The sequence below is a fragment of the Moschus berezovskii genome, chromosome 26 (genome assembly GCF_049115385.1).
Source record: "Moschus berezovskii isolate FMDL1 chromosome 26, NW_MosBer_1.0, whole genome shotgun sequence".
Classification (NCBI taxonomy): Eukaryota; Metazoa; Chordata; class Mammalia; order Artiodactyla; family Moschidae; genus Moschus; species Moschus berezovskii.
Genome location: NC_142485.1, coordinates 42,488,150 through 42,507,766, shown reverse-complemented (window position 1 = coordinate 42,507,766; position 19,617 = coordinate 42,488,150). Strand labels below are relative to the sequence as shown.

Here is a 19,617-nt window from a genome sequence, read left to right as displayed (position 1 = left end):
AAATTCTTAGAAAAGTACAACTTTCCAAAGCTGAACCAGGAAGAAGTATAAAATGTTAACAGACCTATCACAAGCACAGAAATTGAAACCATAATCAGAAATCTTCCAACAAACAAAAGTCCAGAACCAGATGGCTTCACAGCTGAATTCTAAGAAAAATTTAGAGAAGAGTTAAGATCTATCCTACTCAAACTCTTCCAGAAAATTGCAGAGGAAGATAAACTTCCAAACTCATTCTATTAGGCCACCATCACCCTAACACCAAAACCAGAGAAAGATGCCACAAAAAAAGAAAACTACAGGCCAATATCACTGATGAACATAGATGCAAAAATCCTTAACAAAATTCTAGCAAACAGAATCCAACAACACATTAAAAAGATCATGCATCATGACCAAGTGGTCTTTATCCCAGGGATGCAAGGACTCTTCACTATTCACAAATCAATGTGATATACCACATTAACAAATTAAGATAAAAACCATATGATTATCTCAATAGATGCAGAGAAAGCCTTTGACAAAATTCAACATCCATTTATGACCAAAACCCTCCAGAAAGCAGGCACAGAAGGAACAAACATCAACATAATAAAAGCCATATATGATAAACCCACAACAAACATCCTCAATGGTGAAAAATTGAAAGTGTTTCCCCTAAAGTCAGGAACAAGACAAGGGTGCCCACTCTCACCACTACTATTCAACATAGTTTTGGAAGTTTTGGCTACAGCAATCAGAGCAGAAAAAGAAATAAAAGGAATCCAAATTGGAAAAGAAGAAGTAAAACTCTAACTGTTTGAAGATAACATGATCCTCTACATAGAAAACCCTAAAGACATCACCAGAAAATTACTAGAGCTAATCAATGAATACAGTGAAGTTGCAGGATATAAAATTAACGCAGAGAAATCCCTTGCATTCCTATACACTAACAATGAGAAAACAGAAAGAAAAATTAAGGAAACAATTCCATTCACCATTGCAATGAAAAGAATAAAATACTTAGGAATAAATCTACCTAAAGAAACAAAAGACCTATATATACAAAACTATAAAGCACTGATGAAAGAAATCAAAGATGACACAAATAGATGGAGAAATATACCATGTTCATGGATCAGAAGAATCAAAATAGTGAAAATGAGTATACTATCCAAAGCAATCTATAGATTCAGTACAATCCCCATCAAGCAACCAACGATATTTTTCAGAGAATTAGAAAAAATAATTTCACAATTTTGTATGGATTTACAAAAAACTTTGAATAGCCAAAGCAGTCTTGAGAAAGAAGAATAGAACTGGAGGAATCAACTGGAGGAATCCATCAGTCAATAAACTACAAAACAGTCATCAAGGCAATGTGGTACTGGCACAAAGACAGAAACATAGATCAGTGGAACAAAAAAGAAAGCCCAGAGATAAATCCACGCACCTATGGACACCTTATCTTTGACAAAGGAGGCAAGAATATTCTATGGAGAAAAGACAATCTCTTTAACAAGTGGTGCTGGGAAAACTGGTCAACCACTTATAAAAGAATGAAACTAGAACACTCCCTAACACCATACACAAAAATAAACTCAAAATGGATTAAAGATCTAAATGTAAGACCAGAAACTATAAAACTCCTAGAGGAGAACATAGGCAAAACACTCTCCAATATAAATCAAAGCAGGATCCTCTATGACCCACTTCCCAGAGTAATGGAAATAAAAGCAGAAATAAACAAATGGAACCTAATTAAACTTAAAAGCTTTTGCACAATGAAGGAAACTATAAGCAAGGTGAAAAGACAGCCTTCAGAATGGAAGAAAATAATAGTAAATGAAGCAACTGACAAAGGATTAATCTCAAAAATATATAAGCAACTCCTGCAGCTCAATTCCAGAAAAATAAGCGACCCAATCAAAAAATAGGCCAAAGACCTAAACAGACATTTCTCCAAAGAAGACATACAAATGGCTAACAAACACATGAAAAGATGCTCAACATCACTCATTATCAGAGAAATGCAAATCAAAACCACGATGAGGTACCATCTCACACCGGTCAGAATGGCTACTATCAAAAAGTCTACAAACAATAAATGCTGGAGAAGGTATGGAGAAAAGGGAACCCCCTTATGCTGTTGGTGGGAATGCAAACTAGTACAGCCACTATGGAGAACAGTGTGGAGATTCCTTTAAAAACTGGAAATAGAACTGCCATATGACCCAGCAATCCCATGTTTGGGCATACACACCGAGGAAACCAGAATTGAAAGAGACACATGTACCCCAATGTTCATTACAGCACTGTTTACAATAGCCAGGACATGGAAGTTACCTAGATGTCCATCAGCAGGTGAATAGAAAATAAAGTGGTGGCACATATACACAATGGAATATTACTCAACTATTAAAAAGAATCCATTTGTATCAGTTCTAATGAGGTGGATGAAACTGGAGCCTATTATACAGAGCGAATTAAGTCAGAAAGAAAAACACTAATACAGTATATTAATGCAGATATATGGAATTCAGAAAGATGGTAATGATGACCCTACATGGAAGACAGCAAAAGAAACACAGATGTAAAGAACAGAATGTTGGACTCTGTGGGAGAAGGTGAGGGTGGGATTATTTGAGAAAATAGCACTGAAACATGTATATTATCATATATGAAATAGATCACCAGTCCAGGTTCGATGCATGATGCAGGGTGCTCAGGGCTGGTGCACTGGGATGACCCAGAGGGATGGGATGGGGAGGGAGGTGGGAGGGAGGGTCAGGATGGGGAACACATGTACACCCATGGCTGATTCATGTCAATGTATGGCAAAAACCACCACAATATTGTAAAGTAATTAGCCTCCAATCAAAATCAAAATAAATAAATAAAAAAAGAAGTAGAAAAATTTGAAATCTGCCTAAGAGGAAAGATATCCTCTTTATGTAAAGTCATTTCATGACCCACAGATGGTTCCTAGGGTTTTTCACAATCCAATTCAGTCTAACAGCTTTTATATCATTTACATCAAGCATTCAGGAATTTAAAGTTAAGAAGTAATACTTAATTCTATATAGTTCACTGGTAAGTGACTGCTAATTTTTATGAAGAATGTTGTTGGGTCACTGAGTTGTGTCCAACTCTTTGCAGCCTCATGAACTGTAGCCTGCCAGCTCCTCTGTTCAAGGAATTTCCAAGGCATAAATATTGAAATGCGTTGCCATTTCCTCCTCCAGGGGATCTTCCCAACCCAGGGGCTGAACCTGATTCTCTTACATTGGCAGGCAGATAGACTGTTTACCACTGAGCCATCTTCAGAGCCCTTTATGAAGAATACAGACTCAAATTCTTTTATTCAAACATGCCCTATTTGTGCCTCAATAGATGGCACAATTACCTAATTAATCATTTTTCTTAACTAAGGACACTTACATTTTTAAACGAATTATTTAAATGAGTCACTTTTGCAACATTTACATTATCTAAATTCCTTCTCTTGTTCCACATCCATGGTTAGGATATTTATTTTGGAGGGTTTGAAAGTGGTGATAGTTTGTTCCATGTGAGTTTAACTCACTCCCAAGATGTTGATGTGACCAAATGTCAAGAAAGTCTGGTGAATTTCAGGGAGGATGGAGGCCATCAGAGAGAAACAGTGTCACCGAATGGGATGAGCAGGCTCCCACACTCCTGAGCATCCCATCTTATTTTTACTAAGTTATAAAGTTGCAGGAGGATATGTTTACTAAGTTTGCTGGGCAAACCATTTATGAGTAAGGACAAAATCCACTAGTTCCTGAATGTTTTCATATATCCACTTGCCCCAGAAAGAGGATCCTGCTTTGCACATGTCTCTTTCAGGTTTTTCTCATATTTAAAGGAGCTGGTGCCGATTCTTTTAAACTCTGGTCAGTGTAATAACACAGAAAACAGAAAGGGGATTGGAGGGAGTGGTTAAGACTGTCTTGGGGATTTTTTGTTTTTTTTTTTTCCTTCTCCTCTATTATAAGTGTGTATTTGTGGCTGCTGCTGGGTCTTCGTTGCTGTGGGAGGTTTCTCTCTGGTTGCACAGAGCGGGGGCTACTCTCTAGCTGTGGTGCTCAGGCTTTTCACTGTGGTGGCCTCTCGTTGCTCAGCAGGGGCTCCAGAGCACAGGCTCAGTAGCTCTGGCACATGGGCCTAGGAGCTCTGAGGCAGGTGGACTCTTCTCAGATCAGGGGTCAAACCCGTGACTTTTTCATTGGCAGGCGGATTCTTTACCACTGAGCCACCAGGGAAGTCCGAACGGAGTTTTTTTTTTTTTTTTCTTAATTAACATTGTAGAGAGATTTCAACAGAATGAAAGAGGATATGTGGTGGGAGGAGAAAAGGGACTTCAAGAGCTGTGATACAGAATGCACATTGTCAATGATTCTTCAGTTAAAGAACAACTTAGCTTTAACTGAAAGGTCCTCTTGCTTTACATACTGTGCTGTGGTTTTGACACACTTTTTTGGCACATGGAGGATTTACTTTCAAAAATTACTTTTCATTGGTTTACTTGTTAATTTAAAATTAGCATCATTTACGACTATTCTTTTCCCATTAAGGGTGAAATATATTTCTTCAAACATTTTCTTTCCCCCGAGATATGTTTTGGCAGATAGGACACTAGCAAATGAGATGCAAACAGAAGTTTGAAAAGCCTCCACGTTTTGCTTCTAGGAAAATTCCATCATCACTAGTTTCCTAAGGGAACAGAACCTGATGCAGAGAGACACCCCACTTTTAATCATCCAGCTGAGGCCGCCACACCTGCATGAGGCCCTCCTAAGCCACTCACCCCAAACAACCAGAACTGCCCAGCAACTCAGAAAGTCATGAGCATATAAGTCATTGTTTTCAGTGACTAAGTTTTGGGGGCCCACTTGTTATGCAGCCAAAGCTAGCTGATGTACTTAATTTCTTTTTAACTACGGATGACTTAACACAAGTTTTCAAAGGAATACCAAAGTGAGCATGCAAGACAATGAAAAATTTTGCCATGTGTTTACATTTTCTCCTTTGACTCAAAAACTTAAATCGAATCGTGGATAATAAGAGATGTACTACTATCTTCACTACAAGAATAGGAGACAGGCTTCTATTCTCAAATCACTGAAACCCAATAAAACGAGTACCTGATGGTCTTCCCCGGGTCTGCCTCTACCACCCAGGTGCAGTGGAGGTTGTTGTCGTAGGGAGCAGGGTATCCCGGAGACAGGATGCGTCCAGAAGTGGCAGCGTGGATCCGCCCCCCACATTCCGCTGCAATGGATTAAAAAAATGGGTAAGTTTACTCCAAGCCTTACAGGCTTCACTTTCAGTTCAGTTCAGCTCAGTTCAGTCGCTCAGTCGTGTCTGACTCTTTGCGACCCCATGAATCACAGCAGGCCAGGCCTCCTTGTCCATCACCAACTCCTGGAGTTCACTCAAACTCATGTCCATCGAGTCGGTGAGGCCATCCAGCCATCTCATTCTCTGTCGTCCCCTTCTCTTCCTGCCCCCAACCCCTCCCAGCATCAGAGTCTTTTCCAGTGAGTCAACTCATCGCATGAGGTGGCCAAAGTATCGGAGTTTCAGCTTTAACTACCTTGAAAAGCCCAAACCATCACATTTGTGTTGCATACACAGGAAAAAGAATCACAGCATCTTGCTGTCCCTGTCACTGCTTTTCTAAATTTACTTATTCCCCAACATTATCTTGATGAAAAGTCAGTATCCTCTGCACAAAGTCAAGAGAGTGAAACAGTGAAATGCCATGTTATAAATCTAGTGATATTTCTGTGTACAGAAGAAGTATCTAATAATAATTTTGTATATAGAAGAAGTAATAATACCTCTCTATATATTCTATATACGCTTCTATATATGCTAATACTACTTCTTCTGTATAGAGTATCTAATAATACATCTTCTATACTCTTGAGAGTCCCTTGGACTGCAAGGAGATCCAACCAGTCCATTCTAAAGGAGATCGATCCTGGGTGTTCATTGGAAGGAGTGATGCTAAAGCTGAAACTCCAATACTTTGTCCACCTCACGTGATGAGTTGACTCACTGGAAAAGACTCTGATGCTGGGAAGGATTGGGGGCAGGAGGAGAAGGGGACGACGGAGAATGAGATGGCTGGATGGCATCGCCAACTCGATGGACATGAGTCTGAGTGAACTCCGGGAGTAGGTGATGGACAGGGAGGCCTGGCGGGCTGTGATTCATGGGGTCGCAAAGAGTCGGACATGACTGAGCGACTGAACTGAACTGAACTGATACTCAGTAGGATTACTTCTTCTACACTTCTCAATAAAACAGTGCTGGGGATGTGTTTTTCCTACCTACACACACACACAAACACACACACACACACACACACACAATATTGTCTTTGCTGTTTAGTCACTCAGGCGCAGTTGTGTGCCACTCTTTGAAACCCCGTGGACTGTAACCCACCAGACTCCTCTGTCTATGGGATTCTCCAGGCAAGAATACTGGAGTGGGTTGCCATTTCCTTTTCCAGGGGATCTTCCTGAGCCAGGGACTGAACCTGGGTCTCCTACATGGGCAGGGAGATGGATTCTTTATCACTGAGCCACCAGGAAAGCCTCTCTCAAATATTAGGATTAAACCCACACTGGAGAAAGAGCAATAGAAGTCTCCCCGCTCTGGGAGAATCACGTCAGAGCACCCAGGGCTTCCTGACCCCAGCTCACTTGCAGGTGACTCACCTACACAGGAAGGCAGTGGCTTGTCCCACACTCTCCGGTCTCCACTCAGACAGGTCAGAGTGCCCCCGCCATGCATAGCGTAGCCCGGGTTACAGCTGTACAGGACAACCGTGTCGGTGAAGTGGCCTTCATCCCGGATCCTATAGCCATAGTTGGGGGTCCCCGGGTCCTCACATTTCACCAGGTCAAAACCTGTGAGCAAGGAGGGGAGGGGTAAGTGGAAAGAAGTCACTGTGGCATTTGTGTTGGCGTTCAAACACCAAAGAAACATACTGGGGTGTTAAACGTCCTTTGACGTGTAGAAAGAAAAGGACGACTCTGTATTTAAAAACACGGACATACATGTGGGTCTTGATTGGGTTTATCTGTTAACCACTGGTTTGTTTCTTGGGGGTTGACCACTTTATTTGTTCCTGTCTGTTAATATACTTATGACTGAAGCCCAGCAGGACAGACAGGATGGTCCTTCCCCCACCACCCCTACCCCTTCCCCTCACCCCATCTCCTGCACCTGCCTTTTGTCTGTAGAAAAAAATTAGTCAAATAATAAGCTTAATCAGAGAAGTGAAGTGAAGTTGCTCAGTCGTGTCCGACTCTTTGTGACCCCATGGACTGTAGCCTACAAGGCTCCTCTGTCCATGGAATTTTCCAAGCAAGAGTATTGGAGTGGGTTGCCATCTCCTTCTCCAGGGGATCTTACTGACCCAGTGATCGAACCCAGGTCTCCCGCATTGCGGGCAGTTGCTTTACTATCTGAGCTACCAGGGAAGCCACTCAAACAGAACAAAATGATCATAGTTTAGTCACTAAACAAGGTCAAGGACATTCAGTTTCTCCTCAAGGGCTGCGGACAATTTTCTGAGCCACATCCTGAGAGCTGTCTTGTAGATACTGAAACCCCCACCAGCTGGAAGAAGCTAACTACACGACGCCCAGACTGTAGCCATGACATAAGGTGCCACAATTCCTAGAACTGGTCTCAAAGAAATGTTAACAAATCGACCCTGGAACTGAAGGCTAACTGTACTAAAGGCAGCCAAGAAGACAACGATCAGGCCTCTGATGACCAGTTTCAAGATGACCATCAGAGCTGACTGCTGTTTGTGCAGGTAGACCCACTCCATCGGTAAAAGCTCTTGCCTGCTGAGAGTCAGTGTGTGTGTGTATTGGCGGGGGGGCATGGAATCATCTTTTGGACAGGAGCCCACCTTCTATCCTGGTTGACACTCTCTAAAATGACTTTCCTTTTCACCAATCTTGCCTCTTGAGTATTAGCTTTCAAGCAGCAAGCAGCCAGACCCCACTTTCAGTAACACAAGGAGAGTCTTTGTTCCAAAGAGCTCCAGGCAGTCATCATCTGACTCACACGTCCAGTCGGCATCCAGATTCTCCAGTGAGTTCATGTAAGCTTTTCCTGTCTCCACACCTCCTTTTGTCACTCCTGGGGCCTTCCGGGAGGGCCACCCTCACTACCTCCAGGTGCTTATTGTCTGTGTTCACTCAAGTCCCTGCCTCCAGGCCCACTTCCTCTAAAGTGCCCACATCTTAAGCTTCTTGGAAATTTCCCTGTCCTTCCTGCTCATGGAGCTGGGCTCTGTGGCCCACCTGGGGCCAGGGTGAGGTTCCCAAGCTGCTCCGTGTGTAGCACAAACTCCAGAATGAATCATTGTAATGACTTCTTCAAACTAAGCTCTGAGACTCCGAGAAAGAGATGACAGAAGAGAATGTTTAGCCTCTGTGGTGAAGCAATAATTTAAGGCCATCTGTGAAGAGAGTTCTACACTAACAAATGTCTCTTCCCATATCACAATGCAAATTTTGACCATTTAATAAAGTAGAGCTGGAAACTTGAAGAAATACATGGGTTGTTTTCATCTATTTCCACGTAACTTTGACTTCTTCCTTTTCACGAAAATAAATAAAGTAAAATAAATGAATGTGTGAGTTTTGCTAAGTCTTTCTGTCAAATTTGCATTCTGAATGCTTTTCCACTGAGGAAGATACATCTTTGAATTCACACGATCGTTCATCCTCAGAATCTCTACATAATCCAGATGGAGTTCTGCAGGTGTGTACACGGGAGGGAAACCAGTACACATTTGATAATTTACACGTAGTGGCCAAGAAACGTTTCCTGAAATACTTTTTTTTCTATAAAATGTCAGTCTTTACTTATTATGCCTTTATGAAAACTGTTTATCTATTTAAGAAATGCAAATAGCTGTAATTCAAGATGCCCAGAAGGACAGTGCATAACAGTGTATCTATTTCAGCACAAAGCAAAAGGACATTTTAAGTTGCCACAAAGGGGATCAGAATTAAGAAGAAGGGTCCCAGGCACATAGGGTTTCAGGGCTCATGCAGATACCTGACAACACCAGTCTGATGCATAGTCCCAACACCACCAGGAAAGGAAAATGCTAAGCTGTAGAACTCACTTGGATGGAGCCGCCATCCTTACTCCTGCCTTGTAAAAGGCCCTGCATATTATTTAGCCATAGTGTCTCTTGTTCAGAAGGGAAAAGGAATCAAAGTCTTTGTTGTTACTGTTTTATTGGTTTGGGCCTTGGATGAGACAGTGTCAGGGTGGTGCTTTCAAAAGCACCACTGCCCAGGGTGGCCGGAACAAGAAACTATCAGTGGCTGGGGCACAATGGCCAGCTGAGGGTGACGGCTGGAGTAGGGCTCCACAGATAATGGTAATCACCAATGTTTCAAACTGTTTCAGCATTTGGAAGTCTAATTACGTATCTGAGTATCAATGACAGTGGAACATAAACCTCGAAACAAGCAGCAGACAAAATCTAGGTCTCAAAATGAGAAACAGAAAGAGTCAAACACGTGTCCCTTTTGTTTGTACTGTGTGACAAGAACCTGGAGAAGTAAATCTGACATAAGAGGAGCCAGACTCGAGTGCCAATAGACCCGAAGTTCTCTCCAAAGCAGAGTGAGGTCCCTGCAGGACAGTGGCCCAGGGGACTGTAACCCCCTGCTGTGCAGCTGAAATCCACACCCCCTGAAATCCAAGCTTCTGATTCTTCCAGGAACACCAGAAAGCTGGATTTTTTTAGCTTAATAAAATGATTGTTGAATAAATACATATTTCAAAAATGGAGATGCTTAAATTCTAAGATTAGATTATGAAAACTAGATGAAAATAGTTTAAAGAGAAACCAATAATTTCTCAGTTTCTGGAGAAGGCTGAGACTCAATTCAGAAAGGTTGTCAATATTCTGTCTAATTTTTTAAGACTAAACTTTGTGACACAAAGACCTTCTGAGGATGATTAAGGGCTGGATAGAGAAATGGCCGAGCTTGTCCAAGACCTTTTATTCTGACAGTGAGTTATTTCCTGGTTATACAGAAGACTTTTGTTATGAAAGATTGTCCTCACTGGAGATTAATGCCTTTAAAAGATAAAGTAATGACATTGATTTTCCTGGTGACTTATGTGCTGTCTCATTAGCTTACAGCCATCAACTCTACAGACAAGAGACTCATGCTTAAAGGTTATCCAGACTTTCCCTCTAAGTTCAGAGAGCATGGCTTTTAAAGTCTTCCATCAAATAAGCTATCAAAGTTCTAAAATCACAGAACTTGTTTATATTAAAATTAGCTTGAAGAAACATTCCCTCTGCCCCACAAACTTGCATTATGAAACTTTTTGAAGGAAGGAAGTAAGAATCATTGAAAAACAATCAAACAACATTGTACCAATACAAATATCTACTAAACTTTATTTGTGTTGAATTTTTAGAAAAATGATGGTTTTATTGCTTTTTTCTATCACTCAGTCTAGAAAGATTTTGTCTTTTACTAAACCACATATTGTCACACAGATGAGTTAAGTCATGTCGTTTTTGAAAAGGCATTTATTCTTTCCATTGCCAGCTGTCTTGTTTTACTTATGCTCCTTCTGTTATTATTTTTTTTTTAAAGATCAGTGAAATCCTTGATGGCATCACAAAACACATTATTTTGCTGAAAGTCCTACATTTGATACTTAAATGTCTAAAGCTTCTAGACCTACCTAAGGTCATTATATTAAATATATTCCTCTTGTCAGAAACTTGAAAATTATTTGTTTTATATTTTTATTATGTTGATATTCTCAAATTCAGTTTTTCAAGTCAGTGAAAAGAGCTTTGCTTGCACAAAGCTTCTTACAGGATTTAATAATTCATGCACAGTTACAGGCAGAATCATAGACATTTATCCCCAGAGGAATCAGCATCACTAAAGGACCAGAGAAAGATCTCCAGAAACCCCAGATTTTTATTCCTTGTTGCTTGTGCCGTGAACCAGCTTGGCCCTTGGACTTTGAGTCCATCCACATGCAATGGATACGCTGCCTCTCTCCAAAAACAGAATGAGAGTCATTTCAGTTGAGCCCTGCTTGCCATTTGATTAGGGCATAATATTAACATTGTCTCTTAAAAATTTCAGTACTGCTTGTAGACACTGGTGAACTAAGTTGAAGTGATGTATAGTAACAGATTTCTTAATTGACATTATAAAATTCTGGGATGTTAATCCTGTGTCCATTTTAGGAAAAATATTTTTTTCTGTGGTTCATTAAAATATCTCAAAAATATTCTCTTACATTTAATTTAGATCAGCAGAGGTAGTCCTCCAAATAAGAGGATTTTCCATTTTAATTAGAATCTAAAAGACTTTAGAATGACTACTTTTAAGGCTACTATAGAGTAATAACTTTAAAAATATAGAGAATATATCCTTTTCTATCTTGAAGCCACTAGCTTGACATAAATCAGTGTACAAATACTGATTTTCTATATTTTCTTTGTGCCATAGAACCTTTAAAAAGATTAAAGTTATCTGTCAAAACATTACCTATTAAGAGTTGCAATTGTTGTTTGGATCTATTTAGCAATTCCACTTCTTTCTGTTTTCCAGTGATTTCTTCTTAGTCACATAAATAGTAAAGATGTTTTGAACAAATGTTTTGGTCAAAACAAGCTCCAAACATCAGATTAATGAACATTATTACTTCATCTTTTGCAGCTATTATCCAATTTTAATGTTTTTTAAGGATTAAATCTTATATCTCTTCAAACTCTAAAAAAATATTACTGTTACAAGAGACTTCCACTTAACTCCCAAGTATTTTGACTAGTTCTTATCTTCCAAATCAAGCACTTATGTTTGAAAAGAAGCTGGTGTAGACTTAATCCATCTCATACACCCAGGAGGAGCAGTGAGGGTCACGGTCGGCTTGTGAGTTCTTTATCCTGCATCCCAGGGACTCTTCAGAAACTACCTTCATTCTCTGGTGAGCTTTGAGTTCATGACTGATGAAGAATCTTTATCATGCATGCACCTCTGATACCTTCTCCTAAGAACCATTGATAAAGCCTCACAATGTTTATAGAAACCTATTATCTCTTCACTTTACCTAATAAGACATTTCAATTTGCACAATGTACTCTTTGCAAAAATAAAAATAAAAGTTAGTAATATAAGAAATGTTGCCATATGCAAAACCAACAACAGCTCACTTCATTCAGATAACACATAAGGAGAACGACACCTAACACTTAGATGCCGTTGTCTAGATGTACCACAGTTTATCACCTACAGAAGGACATCTTATTTGCTCCCAAGATTTGGCAATTATGAATAAAGCTGCTATATACAAACCAAAAAAAATTTCTTTTTTATTAACTTCCTTTATTTGCAGTCATCTACAGAGAAATGTGTTTAGGGGGAGAGCACTTCTGAAACTCATTTTTGTGGTTCACTTGAAAGTAAAATTCACTGACCATGAGTGTCATGAAATATTTGATTAACTCATATTTTTAAACATAAATCTCATTACTCAAGAAAGAAATTCTGGGTGAAGTGTGTGTGTGTGTGTGTGTTTAGTTTTTAAATTGTTATCTATTAAATTATATATCTACACTATTTGTTCAGCTATGCTGTTATTGGTTTCAAATTGATTTTTTGGTCAGCTACGCTGCTTGAATTTAATCCATTTCTTTTCCCCAACATGCTAAATTTTATTATCATTGTTATTATTTTGTGATTATGTGAGCAGCCCTGGTGGAAAGACACTGAATTTTCCCAGAATAGCAATAATCATCAAGATTGTGATAATGTTTAATTGGAGCTCAGGAGCTCTGAGCTTCAAAGGGGGAAAAAAAAACCTGAGGAAGTCCAGAATGAGAATAGATAACCAAAGAGATTAACTATTTTTATGGAACCATATTGGATTTTATCAAACATATTGCTAAGATATCATACTGGAATGTAATCACAGCTAAGAATTTCAGAAGTCCATCTTGAAATGTGCAATTTTGAATATATTATATAATTCCAGAACAAAGCTTTAATGTTGACTATACTCTGGCTTTCAGTAGAGCTACCCAGTGGTTCTAATTGTTAATACATGTTCTGAGAAATCTTCCTGAAAGAATTCACACTATTCACCTGAATATTACTTTTGAATCATACGATTCATTTCACTCTGAATCAGTCTTTAAACATATCCAAAGGGTGAATCCTCTTCTAACACACTGCAGTAAGAACTTATCATCAGTGTGTCATCTAAATTTCCAAACATATTTAGTATCACTTCTAGGGCAGGGACTTTGAGAAGCACAGAATAAAACAGGGTCTTATCTTTATAGTCTAGTTAATTACATAGACCAGAAAATAGCATTTTCAAGATAATATGATAAATGCTGCAGTAGAAGAGGAGAGATTCCTGTGAAGGAAGAGAGAGGCACAAAAGGAAGCAGGAAGGTTGGGAGAAGACCTGAGTTAGTCCAAAAAGATAGTTGGCATCAGTGGGTGATAAAACCAGAGGGAGGAGAAGCTTCAAGTCAAGTCTTCACAGGTGCGTGGTCGTCTGGAAGAATGTGGTCTCTCCCGGGAGTACAAAGCCATTTCTGGAAGTATGGGTATTTGCTGAAGCTGCTTTTTAAGTGTGTGGAGGTGGAGTGGGAAGAGGGCTGCAGAGAAGATGGATAGGATATGGACAAGACTGGCAAGGGCTGGACTGCAGCCCCGGGAGTTGAGACTGAGTCAGTGTGTGATGGAGTGCAGGAGAAACCAGGGCAGCTGAACAGGCAGTGATGCAAACACTTGCACTGAAACACTGAAATGCAAACATTTGCATTTCAGAGATATAATCAGTAGCCCTCCGGACGACGGACTGGAGTGGGAAAAAAGACCAGAAAATGGAACAGATGCTTGTTTAGTGTTGAAAGGGAGATGGTAGCAGGGGCTATGTGGTAGTAGACAAGGTAAGATTATGTGCGCATACAAAGCTTATCAGGCAGAGGGAGCTTAAGTGATGAGTGAGGCCACAGAGAGATGGCCTGTGGTGAGCAGAGAAGACAGGAAAGGGAACAGAGCTGGTATGAGAGGCATAGGACTCATGTGTCAGGCAGAGAGGAAGCACCAACATCATCAACTCATAACATGGTGTCATCTCATTACAGATCCAGTGAATGTATCCAGGAAAACAAGGCAATCCTTCACCAACAGCTTCTTCTAGGAAATAATTAAAAACCAACAAGCTTTGCAGCATTTTGGGACAAGAATCAGAAAGTAGCAAGTCTTAGAGCAGGGGTCCCCAACCTCCTGGCTGAGGACCATACTGCTTGTCAGAATGCAGTACAGAATGACAGCATTCGGTTATAAATAAAGTGCACAGTAAAATTAATGCGCTGGAATCATCCCGAAACCATCCTCCCACCTCCAGTCCATGGAAAAACTGTCTTCCATGAAATAGGCTCCTGGTGCCAAAAACAGTGGGGACTTAAGAGAACTTTAGAGAAAGGTTGCTGCTTTAGAGAGCTTCCTCTCCAACAGAGAAATCAGAAATAATAACAAATAACAGCACATTGTGACAAATTTCCAAGCAACAGAACATAAAATATGAGCCAACATGGACACAAGCATAACAAATGCATGGTTCTGTTCTCTGTTGTTTTCAGCCTGTATTTTCTATTAGTTTCTCTACTTTTTCTTAGTTATTTCTGTCTTATTGTAGTCACTTCTTTTTCTGTTGGAGGTTAACAGTAGGACATGCACAAAACATTTAATAGGAACGTCTATGTTTTATAACGGCAGCTCCTTTCAACAAACAGAAAGAACCGTGATTTATCTGACAGATATTAATGTTTGTCTGGCATAACTACTCTATATGTTCAGATGATCCATGTCTTTTATACATTTTAGTTACTTCCCCCCCCCCAATTTTTTTTTTTTTATTTTGTATTGCAGTATAGCTGATTAACAATGTTGTGATTTCAGGTGAACAGCAAAGGGACTCAGCCATACATTTACATGTATCCATTCTCCCCTAAACTTTCCCATCCGGGCTGGCATATAACCCTGAGCAGAGTTCCATGTGTTATACAATAGGGCCTTGTCAGTTATGCATTTTAAATATAGCAGTGTGTACATGTCATCTCAAAGTCCCTAACTATCCTTACCCCCTGGCAACCATTAGTTCATTCTCTAAGTCTGTGAGTCTCTTTCTGTTTTGTAAGTTCATTTGTATCATTTCTTTTTAGATTCCACATATAAGGGATATCATATGATATTTTACCTTCTCTGACTTATTTCACTCAGTATGACACTCTCTAGGTCCATTTATGTGCTGTAATTGGCATTATTTCTTTTTAATGACTGACTAATATTCCATAAAGTATATATAATATAACTTTAGTTTTAAGCAAAAATATTGACATAAATACCACTACTCTGACTGTAAATGTAAGCTATTAATATTCTCCTAAAATGTACTTTAAATCATGACTTCTACCTGCTGATGAAGGTAGTACATTATATACAGAAGTTTAGTCTAGTAACACTACTTTTTTATGGATAAAACATATTGGAGACTATAATTTCCCAATATAATTTTAACCCACTATATTAATGGGCATAAAGTGAAAAAAAATGAGGTGATTTAACTAATCGAGTTTAGAACATAAACCTGGAACATCTTGCCTTCTGACCTACAACATTAATTCATGAATGAATCACTTAGTTTACATGCATTTATAAAGTACCTACTGTGTGTCAGATAATCTGCTAGGTGATGAAGATAAAAAGCTAATTAACCTCAGTCCTGCCCCACTAGGAGCTCACAATCTGTACAGGAAGAAAAACAACAGTTAATACTGTCCGTCTTTAAGGGACATCCAGTCACTAGTTTCACACACTCTTTAAGCACTTACTGTGTGCCCTGTGAGTCTATGTGCAGGCAGAGCCTGACTCTGGGTGCTCAGAATTCCATCAGTACCATTACTATCACATCAACAAGTGCTTAAGGAGAAGAGAACAGACAGATGTGGAGATTTCAGGTGCAGATGGAATTGCTCATGGAGCTGGAGTCTCCTCTGTCCTTCCCGAGGTTTCTGTGAAGCAGGACATCAGTACAGGGCAGCCCATTCACAGGCAGCCACCCACATGACATATGGCTGCTTCTAAATGAGCCACCTGTACTTTCCAAGGAACACCGGCTGACAGCAAACAGCACGTCACACGCCATGGAGGAGGCTTCATCTAGTATTACCAACAAAACAAATAGGCATGCATACACACATCTGTTTATACAAAGGGACACCCAGAAGCACGATGAGGTCAGTTTGGCCAACTGTACAACACATTTAATTACAAAGAGTGCAATTTGATTATTGTCAGAACATATTACAAGACAGAGTGGTAGTTTTTCATTTTTCTTTATTCACAGAAGAATTTAAGAAGTAACTTATCTTTAAAGATCTGTGTTCTTTGTTTTTGTCCAGGGATAATATGTCTAAAAAACAAAACTCACCAAGTTTTAAACTTTGAAATCCATAAATTGCTTAAAATATAACAATTGTTTTAAGCATCTGATTATTGTTGATTGTTTAAATTTTAGCTTATAGTTTTGAAGGATCTTCAGGGTCAAAAGCAAGCAAAGTTAAGAAGAACTGAAAATCCTTCCCAATGCATGCTTATATAATTTAACATAACCTAATAGCAAAACAGGGTAGATACGAAAACTAGATTTAATACAGGTTTTGATAATTTATGAAATTAAATATCAACATAAGTAGAGCCAATATCTAGAACAAGATAGGAAGTGAGAAACTTCTGCATATATTGATCACAAACACCATAATTGAAATAGGTGATTCAGCAGTAAAGACCCCACCTACAATGCAGGAGATTCAAGAGCCGTGGGTTCGATTCCTGGGTTGGGAAGATCCCTTGGACTAGGAAATGACAACCCACTCCAGTATTCTTGCCTGGAGAATTCCATGGACAGAGGAGCCTGGTGGGCTACAGTCCATGGGGTCACAAAGAGTCAGACATGACTGAGCCTCTGAGCACACACAAAATAATATGCTTGCATATTTTTAACACGAAGACATGCTTTCAACAATGATTTTTTACAAAGAAACTTGGCATTACTGTCAAAATGATTTGCATCATTATTTCACCCATAGAAAATTTTTCAGATTTTTCTTTCCATATTACTTAAGAAAAACTAAATCCATTGACCAAAATGATGGAAAAACAGGAGGAAGAAAAATTAGGAACACATCAATAAGTTATTTTTAAAAGTTATTTATTACTAATATAAGCTTATTAACATATAATTTTAAGATCCGGTGTCTAAATCTTAATGCTGTTTATGTCTACATTTATTTGATTTTAGATGGGAATATGCAGATTCACATCACATTAGTCTTTTTTTTTTAACTTTCATAGAGAAATACAAGTTGTGGCTGATTTATTATTTTCCCCTGTGATGTCAGTGTCTACTATTTGCTTAGGAAGCAGATGAACAGACTGGGCCCTGACTTCAGACATGTGTTTCCACGAAGATGGACACAAATGCAAAAGCAGCACTTTACAGAACACTCAGTGCATCAGGTGCTTCTATCTACACACTGTCTCTTAACACTGAAAATAACCTTAGGAAAACCACAAGATCCTAAGCAAGACAGACTGGAGGGCTTGGCAAAACCAGAATACATGGTGACAGCCCACAGAAAGTCTGGTTCCTTCAGAAAGCACACAGACTCAGATGGTGATTCCTGCTGCAGGGGGCATCCCTTCCCTCTGCAGAGACTGAAGTGATCCCTTCCACTTGGAAGGAACTCCCCCTCCCCAGTGAGGTGCCCACCCCGGGGCCTCCAGGCTCTCCCAGAGACAGGAATGCAGGAACTGAGACACACCTGACAAAGCAGAGACGACACGGCACCACGTCTCTTCTCATCCGCGAAGGAAGAGTCACTTTACTTTGCCAAAAAGTGAATGAAAAGAATTTTGAAATGTCCCACTGGGGACTTCATCTTTTTTCACTCATAACATAACCAGTACTTGTTACATTTTCTTTTCCCCAGAAAACTTTCCACATTGGATCAAGAAACAAGTCGAATTTACCTACAGCCAAATGGACTTCACACTAGTCCTTGAGGAGTTACCCCCGAGGCAGCCCTTGACAAGTGTCCTGATTCCCCAAGCACTGTTCCTTCCTCTCTTCAGTTTGTGTTTCTACCCATGGCACAAAAAGACGTCCGGGAGGAAGGCAAAGGCTCCTTCTGAATGATGCCTGAGGAGCCCCAGGGGAGAAGGTGAGTGAGAGAGGAAAAAGGACCCCGCTGAAGGGAGGCTGAGAACATCCTAACCAGACGGCCAGGCCGGGGAGGGGACCCCGGGGAGCACGGGGGATCAGGGGGAATTCCGCCAAAATACTGTCCTAAATTCAGTCCACCCTCAAAGTCACATCCCTGGGCCCATCCTCTTCAGTTTCCAAGCGCCAGCTATGCCTAGAAATGCTTCTTTCTCCCTGCCCCCATACTGTGGAGACCTTTACAAGGGAAAGTAAAAGATTTATGAAGACACTTGGAGCCCTTCACGAGTACACTCCATAAATGTAAGGGATTACCAACAATACTTGGATTTATCGCTCCCGCTGTTATTCACACGCCGTCACTTTTATTATTCTACAACAAATAAATACAAAGTAAGAGTGAAGCCAGCGGGCAGAACGCTCCACCCCCGGCGGCGGCGAGGGCCTCCAGCGCTGAGGCGGCCGCCACGCCGGGCCCGCGCCGGCCTCGGGGCGGACGGCGGGAGAGCGCGGCTCCCGCTTCCCCGCAGCCCGCGCCGGCAGCCCTGCGCAGCCGAGCCTGGCTGACACACAGGGGCGCCGAGCCTCGGGAGAGCTCAGGAGCACGGCCGGACGACGCGGCGAGGCCTACAGGGCCCCGGATGCACTCTGCTCATCTCCCGTTTCTTCTCTCAGAGATGCTCGTGCTCCCCGCGCGGGGAGACAGCCTCCGACTCGTCTTTCCTCTGCTCCCGAACCACTCACCAGCATCTTGGCAAAAACCTCCGGGGCACCGTCTCAAACGGGTCCACTGCTTCCTGACCTCACCCGCTGCTGCCAGTCTTCCTCACCTCCCTCCCGGGATCTGCCTGCTGAGAAATTTCCTGGGGGGATAGCCTACGGGACTCAGGAAATGGCCCTCTAGTCACCTTCTTGTCATGTCCTGTTACCCACTGCTGCCTCGGGGTCCAGGGTGACTGCCTGCATGTGCCCCGGTACTGCCAGCCCTCCTGCCAGCCCTCCAAACCACCTCTGTCCCTAAGGATCAAGTTCAGAGCATTCCCACTGAGTCTTCCCAGCTACTCCTGAGCACTCTTTACCCTCCCTGGGTTTGCTATGCATTCTGCCACCAAACACATGATGGTTGGTGTGCCCTGAGCTGTCTGGTCTTCTCAGCTTCCCTGTGCATACCGTTCGTGTTTCCATCTAAAACTTCACCTGCTTGAAAATAGGGGTAGGATTGTGAATTCTGTTTATTGCATGACCTAAGTTAGCACCAGCAGGATGTTGGCAGACAAA

At 40.9% G+C, this 19,617-nt stretch overlaps 1 protein-coding gene across 1 annotated transcript in view; it reads right to left on the bottom strand.

Annotated features, from left to right (window-relative positions):
* Positions 1 to 19,617, bottom strand: part of CSMD1 (CUB and Sushi multiple domains 1) — a 1,848,896-nt gene that overhangs the window by 319,786 nt on the left and 1,509,493 nt on the right. The window contains exons 25-26 of the mRNA XM_088832674.1: positions 6,735 to 6,926; positions 5,151 to 5,277 (exon numbers count right to left, since the gene is read on the bottom strand). Of these exons, the coding sequence (XP_088688800.1) occupies positions 5,151 to 5,277; positions 6,735 to 6,926 (319 nt within the window). The remainder of the gene's footprint in view (positions 1 to 5,150; positions 5,278 to 6,734; positions 6,927 to 19,617) is intronic.